Source organism: Polypterus senegalus, chromosome 13 (assembly GCF_016835505.1).
Source record: "Polypterus senegalus isolate Bchr_013 chromosome 13, ASM1683550v1, whole genome shotgun sequence".
Classification (NCBI taxonomy): domain Eukaryota; kingdom Metazoa; phylum Chordata; class Cladistia; order Polypteriformes; family Polypteridae; genus Polypterus; species Polypterus senegalus.
Window position 1 is genome coordinate 132059785 of NC_053166.1, and position 11689 is coordinate 132071473.

At 34.6% G+C, this 11689-nt stretch overlaps 1 protein-coding gene across 1 annotated transcript in view; it reads left to right on the forward strand.

Annotated features, from left to right (window-relative positions):
- The window catches only part of iqce (IQ motif containing E), a 40868-nt gene extending 32466 nt beyond the window's left edge, over nt 1-8402 (forward strand). Inside the window, exons 19-23 of the mRNA XM_039775654.1 lie at nt 263-370; nt 1776-1906; nt 4157-4290; nt 5207-5341; nt 7131-8402. Coding sequence (XP_039631588.1) covers nt 263-370; nt 1776-1906; nt 4157-4290; nt 5207-5341; nt 7131-7261 — 639 coding nt within the window. The 3' untranslated portion in view covers nt 7262-8402. The remainder of the gene's footprint in view (nt 1-262; nt 371-1775; nt 1907-4156; nt 4291-5206; nt 5342-7130) is intronic.
- The last annotated feature ends 3287 nt before the right edge of the window (nt 8403-11689 follow it).

Below are 11689 nucleotides of genomic sequence, written 5' to 3' on the forward strand. Positions count from 1 at the left end.
GAACATAAAATATTGTTGATTTGAGAGATCATCCCTGGTTTATGCAATTTAGACTTTAAATGATGATTACATTGCTGGTATATGAAGAAATCACTTGAAACATTCAAGATTCATCTTACTTTGTGACTCTTAATATGTACCATAGAATTATTGGATAAGTATGGTTACATTTGAAAAGTAAATGTGCTAGTTGATTGATACATGTAATTTTATTTAGAGAAAAAATTCTGCTTCACACTTTATACTTTTATTTTTTTTCCAGGCTGCAATTTTCATCCAGTCTGCTTTCAGGGGACATTTGACAAGACAGAAACAGTTAGGCAGCATTAAGGGAACAACTGAAAAACAACCCCAGAGACCTCAAAACAAGGTAATCATAAAAGAAAAGTAAATCTTTAACTTAATTAATATTGTGTTCCAACTTTCTGCACACAATATAGTTCTGAACGTCTGTGATTATCCTGGTGAACATACCAATTAAATCTTTTAACATCATTTAAAAAAATAAATAAAAAGTGCAACTATATGTTATGAATGGAAATTCAGTGTATATAAAACTTGGCAGAATGGGAAATGATATGGCTATTTTAAAATATTTTCTAGTGTTTCCGATGTTATTTCTATTTATGTTAACCCCACTCTCCCCTCCCCACAGATTAAATTTTTTTTGCCAGAATGGTCCATGGATTAATGCATCATTGACACACTATATCAATAGCACAATATCTATTCCTCCATGGGAAAATTAATTTACACATTTACGTTATGTAAAAACTAAGTGACTTAGCTCTGCAGTTCCTAAAAATAACCACAGGAGGGACCCTTTCATTCATTCAGTACATACAAATAAACAAAAGGGAATTTAGCTTCTGTAAAATGAACCAGAATTTTGGGAGTTATTTACATATCATTTGGGGTTTTAAATATAAAAATTATTCCAGTATTTTATTATTCATGTCTATCAATTAGTGCCTTACTGGGGTAATTATCCAAGATCCAGGCCTTTAATGACCTCTTGGGCACAGCCATCAGCAGTGTGTCTGTTTGTGGAGAGAGTGTTGACCTTGTTGAGAGGTTTACTTACCTTGGCAGTGACATTCATGATTCTGGTGACTTTTCCTATAAAGTCAGTAGACAGATTAGGAGAGCATGGGGGGTCATGAGGTCGCTGGAAAGGGGTGTGTGGCACTCCCGATAGCTATGCAAAAGGATGAAGGTCCAAGTGTTTAGAGTCCTGGTGCTTCCCGTCCCGCTATATGGTAGTGACACATGGACGCTATCCAGTGACCTGAGACAAAGGCACATTACCTGCATTGTGAGGGAGCGTCAGTTACAGCACTATGGCCATGTGGCGCATTTCCCTGAGGGTGATCCTGCTCGTAAGATCCTCATTGTTGGGGACCTGAGTGGCTGGACCAGGGCAAGGGGTCGCCCATGTAACACCTGGCTGCAACAGATAGAGGGTCATTTCCGGAGGGTGGGACTGGACTGTGCATCTGCCTGGGGGGTTGCTAACCAGGATCCCGAGTTGTTTCATCGTGAAGTGGGTGCGGCAACACACTGTACCAGTGCATGCTAACCAACTTGACTTGACTTGACTTGGGGTAATTATATTTTTGGTCAACATACAGTATTATTATATTACCAGCACCACTTGATGAGTCCTTTGGGAAGATGCTTAGCCACTGTACATGTAATTCTTTATCTTCTATGTACAAATAAACTAATCCAGTGTTTTGCATGCCTGCTATAGTAAAATATTTGTTGTTTTGCAGAGTCCACGGACACTTCAGCATCAGAGTGATCGCATTTCGTCGCAGTCTGAAGAAGACAATGAGGAGACTGTAACTTTATTGCAGTCTGCACTTAGGGGACATCTCTGTCGCTCCAGACAACTAACAAACAGGTACATTATAAAAAGCACAGTATTTTATCTTGTAAATTGTAATGAGCTGCTTATTTTGTTAAATAAAACATTTTAAATATGCAGTGTTAAGTGAACTTTTAATCAGAATTTTTTTTCCTTTGGTAACATTCAAATGTTTAAAATGTCAAAATTGCATTAATGTGAAACTTCACCCTGCTTCACTAAATTGTGAGGCATTTTTGACATAAAATAATAATGCAGGCCCTTTTTGATAACATTAAGTGCCTTTTTGGTATGTCTGCTGTATAGATTTGGTTTTGTGCATTGGGTTGTTTTAGGTGTTGGATAAACTGGAGATTTTCCTGCTGAATATACAAATTCCAACAGAAATGGTACCCAGTTTTATTAAGTTATTGTCATTTTGCTTCATATTAAGAATGGCGTAAGCCATGTGACGCACTATACTAAATGTATTTTTTATTTTTTGGAATCACAAAACATTTTACCACTAACAGATTTACTTAAATGATTCTTTGCATAAAATATTTATTTTTTGAAATGTTATTATGATGTTAACTTTATACTTTTGCTTTGTCAGACTAAGAGCAATTGTACCATACAAGTGTTACTGTTTACTGTTGTACTATTGTAACAAATTGCTGTTACTAAAACATTTATAGAAAAAATTGCTATTGTAGTTGTAATTACTGTTGTAATTATTGTTGTAAATGCCTGTACCACTATTACACATCTGGAAGTTGAAGTATATTCTGAGCATATGATACCATATGTATTGAGTAAGGCAGGCTTGTGGCAAAGGCACTTAACTGTAACTATTTGAATACTTCCAATTAACACACTGTACTAACTATATCAAATAAAATGTGGTACCTATAGCTGCGCAGGATAATTCATGGGTGCACTTTATCCACATACAGGTTCCCTTTCTTACTTTTATATAGAGCTTCATGTGGTGCTTCAGAGTAAATATTCATTAAGGTGGTATTAATGTCATAGTAGCCACCAAGTATAAAATCAATGTTTCTCAAATAAAATGAGGCTCTGCTTGGCAAAGTAATGCCAGTGGTGACCAAAGTTTAAAATAATGTCATTGGCAATATAATGCTATAAACGGTATCTCCACTTCCCCACAAAGCAGCAACTGAGATGATAGGCAAAGAATGAAGATTAATTTCAGTTCAGACTAATTCATCTGTTCATTCCCCAGCCTCCTTAATCCATTTCCAGAAATCTGGAGGGACAGAAGCCAATCCTGGAAATATCAGAAGCAACTGGTTGAGGACACCAGTCCATCACAGCGCATAGTCAATTCACACACCTACTTCCACCTTCATTCATACTGGAGCAATTTAGACTAGTCTTTGCATTTGTTTTCTCCAAGTTTGAGGATCAGGGTTTGGGTGACTTTTAATGATAGGATGACCAATAACTTCTACTCTGTATTGAATGTTTTTGTCAGATAATATTCTTGGTTATAGGGTCATTATTGTTACATATTAGGGTATCTGTCTATGACTTGAAGCAGAAATGCAAACTGGTCTTCCACAATACAGGTACTTCTGTTCTCCTAATCTAGTTTACTTCAGAATAATGAAGAAAATACTTTTTCTATTTCCATTTGTAAACCCCGTTAAAATGTTGTGCGGAACCTGAAGTGAGTAGTCTGCAAACTTAAAATGCTACTGGATTTATGGGGTGGGACAAATTTCTTCCATAGCACTCTAAGATGTTAAATAAGGACAGGGTCTAGTTTTAGAATTTGCTTTTAAAAATGGCAAAACCAGTTACAGTATTATGTTAAGTTGGGCCCTGAAGAACTTTATTATTATTACATTAATGAAATGAGTATCCAAACTTAGAGCTATTGCCTGAAGAATCAATTTATTAAAGTTTTGTTTCTAATGACACTCTCTGGGAAAAATGTGTAATATTACAAGTTATTAATATATTATATTATATTATCAAGTTTCTTTTTTTTTTTTCTTTCAACTCTGGACTATTATAGTTTCACTATTACTGTATAGTCACCTCTCCATCTTTGCTCAACACTAATCGATGTTGTGTGCCACCTTACAAACTCATAATATTTCTAACAAGTAACTTTGGAGTTTATTTTATTTTTAGGCTTTTCATTGTTGCTATTAGACTAATTGCAGTGTGATTTACTGTACCTGTATGTGCACATTGCTTTAATTGAGTGCACTATTTATTGTTTCTGATATTAAAATTAAAGGCTTAGTTTATGTATGCATACATTTTTTAACATAGGTCATCAGATTATGATATGCCTGGAAGGAATGGAAGAAAGAGCCCTTCAATTTCTAGAAATGAAATCCAAAAACCATCCCAAACACCACAGAAGAGAAATTCCTTAACATCATCTTATAAAATCAAAGAAACTGGTAATTCTAAATGACATTTTAAAATGCTTTCATTTGTTCCTGAATGCCAGTGCGGTATTCTGGTTTATTAATAGCTTTAATCTGCCAATATCTGTCTACATTTGTAATAATAAGTAAGTGGCATGTATGTGACATTAATATACAACAGTAAATCTGAACTAAAATGTATTTAATGGATTGTGATATACCAAAATAGTCAATATTCTTCACTTAACAGATGTTTCAGAAAGAGTAAGTAAATTAACATGTAACCTAACGATCTGAAAACCATTCAAATAATCCATTTCAGGGATGTGGGAGCCACAGTCTGTCCTAGCACATTCATCAGACAAAAGGCAGAAATGAACTCTAGATGGGATGCAAACAATTGCTGATCCCATCATCAATCACAATTAACTCACAGTCATACCTGCATAGGGACAATTTTAAGACATCATGATAAAATGGCAGATTTCCACAATGATACTTTAGGTGGAATTTTTACCTCTTAATGGTAAGGCCCATTTGACAAACTGTCTGGGCTGTACTCACTTTTGAAATATGCATTTCTTGACCTCTGCTTGTGATGGCTTCTTTCATAGATTACACATATTTATATCATACAGCCCAAAAGTGAAATAAAACCTTTAGACATAACTTGGTATAGCATTATCATGCCATCACAAGAATACACTTAAGGTCATGTCCACACTCAGTCAGAACACATCAGTTTAAGGCTACCATTTAAGCAAATACACATATAATTGGGGTGCAGAGGAAAATTTACAGTGCATTAAAAAAATGGACAAGTAGAGAGACCATTTAAAGTCTACACAGACAGTAACATGAACAAAAACCAATAGATTAACATTATCATCCACAGTATAACATTTACATATGAGAAAAACAGAAGTATTTTTCCTTCTGTTTTCAATAGCTTTATCAGAAAGTGATGAAGATGATGATGAAAATCTTTCAGAAATTAGCAGTCGTGACAACCATGGGAACAAAACATTGAATATGAAAGGAACACCTCGAAATTCAAGCCCATCTAACAGGAGGCCTTCTCCAGGTAAGAACTGCATTATACATAAGTCATCCTACCTACTTCAGTCCTACCTCTTTTGTTCTGAATTAGTTTAGCATAAAAGTAAGTTCTGGGCAGAAATTAATCATTATGGGAAAGTCTCGTGCAGCTTTTATGACCTTCACACTGTCGTAAAAGAGCTGTAGATAAGAAACAGAAGTATCAGCAATAGTACCTGATGGTTAGGAGAAGAGGTTTGCTCCTTTGGAAGGGCACTCCACTTTAATTAATTTAATTTTACTCTCCAAATCAGGTTAAGGTTTAGTTTACAGAATGTTTATGGTCATTTGGTCAGACTTTTGCTTTCTTTACATCACATTTCTTTGTAAAATTTAATCAGTCTATATTGGTTCTTACTTTAAATAGTAACAGTCACAATTTTTTATCTTTCAATAGCAAATATCCAATATCTTTCACGTTGGAGCTTTGTAAAAAAACATGCCATGAAATGATGCATTTGCTTTCATATAACGTGCCAGAAAAGACTGGATTGGTGAAATCACTTGTATATTGTTGAGCTGGTGAAAAAACTTGAAATCCCAAGAATCAACATGGTGGAATGGATTGAGCAGAGTACAGTCGGCCTGCTCCTGTCTGCCAAGTTGATTACTAGATTTCAGAGTTCTAACACCAGCACCGAGGAGCAGTGGAGCAGACATGACCAAAGCGATCTTTTCTCATGGTTTATACAAATGCTGCTGCATTGTTTCACACCAATATTTTTTCACAGCTACCACATAAAATTTTTGGTATTAAAATATAGACAATGTGACTGTTTCTCTTTAACATACACTTCTTAAGGCAATTGTGTGCATCTCCACACACAAAACCTATTGTTTACTTATGTAAATTCCCACTTCACAACAGTATAATGTTGTGAGCTAAATTTGAACTACACTTACTCATTTGGTCTGCTCTGTTTCCTCCTTGTGATCTTTTTTTATGGTCTGTTATTCGTAGCCTTTGTAAGTTCTTTGAGACGTGAAGATCCGATAGTTGATGATTTGTGGAGGAATTGTGCAGACCATTCATTTTTAGCCTATAAAGGCAAGAGTTTTAAATAGTTGTCCATCAAGATTCTTCTGTGCAATTCAGGGATGTACAAGTGTGAGAAAGATGGCTGAAGTACCGTGCTTGTATTTATCTCAATAAATCTAGTTGCTGTTGTTTCCCATATCTGTCTTCATCGATGGATATATGCTTTTTGCATGTACCTAATAAAATAAATTGTCAGAAACCTGATCCATTTATTACAAAGCCAGACATTTTCTTAGCTTTCCCTACAAATGTTTTTAAATAAAATAGATTGGTGTCATTTACTGAAGGGCTTGTGTGTCTGCTTGTTTGTCCGAGTGTGAATCTATTTCAGCATCTTTAACTTACTTTCTATTTCTTTGAGTACTGTATGGAGTTTGATTTGCATGTCATAGTTGAAGATGTTTGAAAACTAGGTCAATGTGTCCACTTGGATTTTGAAAATTTAATAGAGAAACTAGGCCAGTGAATCTGGTCAGGTAGCTCCATAGTAACAATTTTAAATGCTATGGAATGATTTTATATGGCTAACCCTGCAAATGTCTTTTTGTATTACATATATGCTGTGCACTTTACACTAACTTATATATTTAAATCAACCAATTTTTTTTATTTACTTATATAGAGATCTTATTTGAATCTACAGTATACTGAATGTATTACTGTGCATCTAGTTTCTCATTGCTTGAATCTTATATCATAGCTGAATGTAAATTAAAAATATTCTTCTTTATTCTAGCTCCAAGACATATTCAGAAGCAGTCTAGAAGTGACCCCATTTTGCCATCAAAAGATGATGTCTCAGATGATTCAGATGACATTATAGTATCACCAGTCCGGCCTTTAAAAAGAAGAGACTCCTACTTTTAGCAAAGACTTGCTTCCATAAATATTTCTGCCAGCTCATTTAACTATGTGTTAAACATAGCTGTGCACTTAACAGGTAAAACCTTACATAAAAAGAAAAAAAAACTACTTTTAATTAGTGTATTTTTTTCTTTTGCAAGTGGACCATTAAGGTGCTTTGTCAGAAAAAAACATGTTTATGTGACCAAAGGAACATTTTGTGCTTAATATACATAATTTTGACCTTTTTGTTATTCTGTTTAACAGAAGACAGCAATAAGGTAAGCTGGAGATTGTTTAACGATCTGTAAACTACAAGGCCAAATTTTTCCTTTTTAATTAAACAAGTCCCATTTATGCTTGGATCATAGTTTTATTACAATAAATATAACTATACCATAAAGCAATACTATGAAATTAAATATAAATAAAGTTTATTTTTGTGTAAATTTAACACTTAAATAATTACAGTATATACCTCACACTTTTATGATGCTTAAGGACTTTTTATTTACAAGTGAATTGGTTTCAGCAAATAATCAAAAATGAAGCAGTAAACTATTGAATTTTCTATGAGGATACTTATTTTAGTCGTCCACATATTGTAAGTCATATTTGGTGTTAATAGATGCCACCATTTTGGGTGATTCTGGAAGTGCCTAACCAAGTAGGTGGTCTATTTTAACATTGTTGTTAATTTCTTGTTATTTAAAATATAAAAAGTACAGTCATATATTTTCTACAAAAGAGAATTTTCTTTTCACTGTTATTGAAAAGATCCACATGTAACTTATGTTGCAATTGCTCATTTATTTTAACCTTGACAATCTGCAGTTCCTCATTTCACAACATAGAATGATATGTGATATACAGTGTGTATGGGCCAATCAAAAATGTTTTTTTAAAAACAATTACATTATTAATCATCTTTTTATGTCTTATTTAGACATAAATTTATTATCTTCTGATATATCACACTCTTTGTGTTCAGAGGTTGATCTCAATATGTGCCTTCAATAAATTCTTTTTTCTTCATCATGTATGATTTTCACAAAAACAGTATATATTATTGTCTCGTAAGAATAATATGTAGTGATTTATTCCTGTGGTCTGTTGCCACTTGGTGTTATGCCATTGACATTAAAATATGTTGAGAAATGTTGAACAATGTCTTCTATGTCCATGTTTTCATTGCTTGCTTTTCTGTCTGCTTCATGGCAAATTCACTCTTTACACTTGTTATTGAAAGTGCTTTGCTAAGGGTGCCTGTGTGAATGTGGTTATTGAAAAAAATATCAATGTTGAATAAATTGATGTCCAACATATGTTTGATTAAGTCGGGGCTACATTTTGTACCACCTCAAAAATTAGACCCTAGATGGAAAATATGGTCATGAATTAACTTGGAAACTGTGTCCACATTTCACAGTTTAATATCTGTGAACTTTGTACAAAGGGTTTGCATTTGTGTATAACTGGAATATGTGTAAAGGGGCATCATGATCAGCCTTAGAGGACAGATATGAGTTGACGTTGAACTTGTTGTGCCTTGGGCACCGTTTAACACAAGAGGCAAATTGAATTGACTCTGTCAGAACAGGTAATTAAACATTATTTAGAAACATTGAGCCGCCTCAGGTTGTAAACAGTAAGTTAATAACATACATATTTAATAAAAATAATGTAGACTATGGGGTTCTGAAATGTAATAAAGTGCTCACAGCTACTGTATATGTAAAAAGGTTTTGTGAACTTAGAATACTCTGTTTTTATCGGTGTGCTCTATTTTCTTTAACATGTACATATCCATGTGCAGTATCATTGACGGGAACAGCTGAAGCTGTAGTTTAACAGTGATTGCTGTTGTTAATACAGTGTATGAAATCCACACCAGGCATAGCCTGTGTAAGCAGTTTGCATGATTTACACCTGACTGGTTGGTTTACCTCTTACAGAAGTAAGACCTTAAACATGAGACTTGGTGAGACCCTTGAAAAAACAGTCAGTTGCAGTAAAAACACATAGTGCACACAAATCATGTGCTCTCAACACATATAAAGTGTATAAGGACAATACGGAGAATAGAGTCCCAAAGGCGTTGGAGAGAAAAAAAAGGCAGATAAGAGATTATGAAAGCAGTGGAATTCGAAAGGTGCAAACAAAGGATGGTTCGATACATGTAGAGAAAGGTACAGAATATGAAACCCGTAAAATTTGAAAGTATTGCAGCGTACCAGCCAGGTTGAGACCTTTTTGGTTTTAAGTGGCTGTTCGGTACAGGCGGAGTACAGCACGGAAGACTGATAGCGGGGTATTGATTGATGCGATAAGGGGGGGGGAGTCGCGGTGGATGAGGGATTGGAGAGGGTGCTAGAAAGTTGTGTTTGGGGTTATGAAGTCAGTGATTGTTCAAGTAAAACTTTTGTGACACTTTATCACGTCAGTCGCTACAGTATCAAAGAAAAGATAAAAAAGATCGCATTACTGAAAAACAAAAGGACATTAATCATCAGGACCAGGTGTAATTGAAAAAATAGCAGGACAAATCGAGGTCAGAAATAAAAGGAAAGAGTGGACAACAAAGTCATTTTGCATTCGTATCATTCAATGCACAAAACGTGGATTTACACAATAATAGACCATACGCTATGAGAATCTGTGGCCCCGAAACAGATAAAGCAACGACAAGATGAATTTCAAAGAATACACAATTCGGTCAGGTGTATATTTATGATCACGGAGAAGCGATGCAAATTTTAACAGGCAAAAAGAAAGGTAATGTATATATTCCGAGAATATCATTACACATCAAAGGAGATAGTGAGATACCATTCGTATTAAAATGTTTACAGTTTACCATGAGAATAGCTTTTGCTATGACAATCAATAAATCACAGGGACAAACATTAAAAAAAGTCGGATTATTTATTAGAGAAACAGAAACAATAGTCACTCATGGGCAGTTATACGTTGCGTTGTCACAATATGTCTCCAAAAAAGATTGTTTTTAATGAAGCTTTTAAGTAAAAGTGCAAATAATGAAATTGAAACAATTACAAAGAAAAAAAAATTTTAATTGTATATCCAATTAACCAAACACAGGGGTTGGCGAGTGAAGCGAGCAGGGGGCAAAGCCCCCTAGTTATTTCATAAAAACAAAACTGGTATATAAATGTTTATTTTTCCTCTAGGTCTGGTACTCATTCTCCTTTATGGGCAGTCTTTTTTTTAAGAATGAAAAAGCAAGTATTTAATTTATAGATCTGTAAATGTCACTGAATTGCCCTAGGATACCTGTACAGTATATCAAGCTGTAACATTTTGCAAAAACAAGTATTGATTTTTTTTCTGTTGTACCAGTGACAGAAAATTTGACATTGTTAAGTTGAAAACTTCTTGATATATTAACAATGGCAAATATTGCTACAAGTGCTAATATGTTAATTAATAATGTAATGTTATAAGTGCTAGTAATCATGTGTTAAATTCTGATTAACAGTCCAAATTACATAAAAAACCTTAATTTTTTAAAAGTATTTTTCCACCAGGTATCAATAGACTTATTAAATGCATCTATCCAAAAATATTTCTTCTTAAACATTGCCTTTACTCTAAGTGCTGATCATGTTATGCTAGTCACATTTTCTAAGTTTGTCCAATTATACTATCCCAATTACTATGCAGGTTAATCCAGTGCGATTCAAATTCATAGTAATTGTGCAGTATTTCCACCAATAAAACAATAGTTACAAATATTTAATAAATACATATTGCTTATGAAAAAGAGTTCATTTTGCCTTGCTCTGCTTGCAGATAATTAGCTTTTCCTCCATTACCATCCATAACTCCATGGTTCAAATCTTCCTTTAAAGACTCTGCTGCAGACAAATAGAGATTAGGTTGTGGTTCTGACTCCTAGGGCAAGAAGAATTCAAGTACTTGGTCAACAAATGTCATTAAATTGCAAACAAGTGGAACAATTGTAAGGCAAATCAAGGAGTGTTAAAACAGGCTCTGGCAAAGAGCATAGTACCCTGCACAGTAACAGTGTGAATCAGGCCTTGGGGTCCAATGCCCCAAAACAAAGGGTATCAATATCTGGAACTCTTGATCTAATGAATGTGGCTCTGGTCTGGATGCCATACAGGCTGCCCTCTACAATTGTAGACTCACGATGATCTTTTGGTGTCAACGGTCACCAGCACAGTTCAGTTATTAGCAGCAGGAACCTGTGTTCCCTTGGATGGAATTGGAGTCCAGTAGTCAATAGGATTGATGGCCTGGTGCACAGCTTCATCTCCTCTCTAATATGGCTTGTTTCTCCTTGGACTTGGATGATTTGGTCATCTGCAAACCTTTATCATAGTTCAATGTCCAGGTTCAAAGTGCTGTCATCTACAATGTGCTAGAAAAAACAGCTTTTACCTGCAGTTGTAAAGACTTACAGCCATG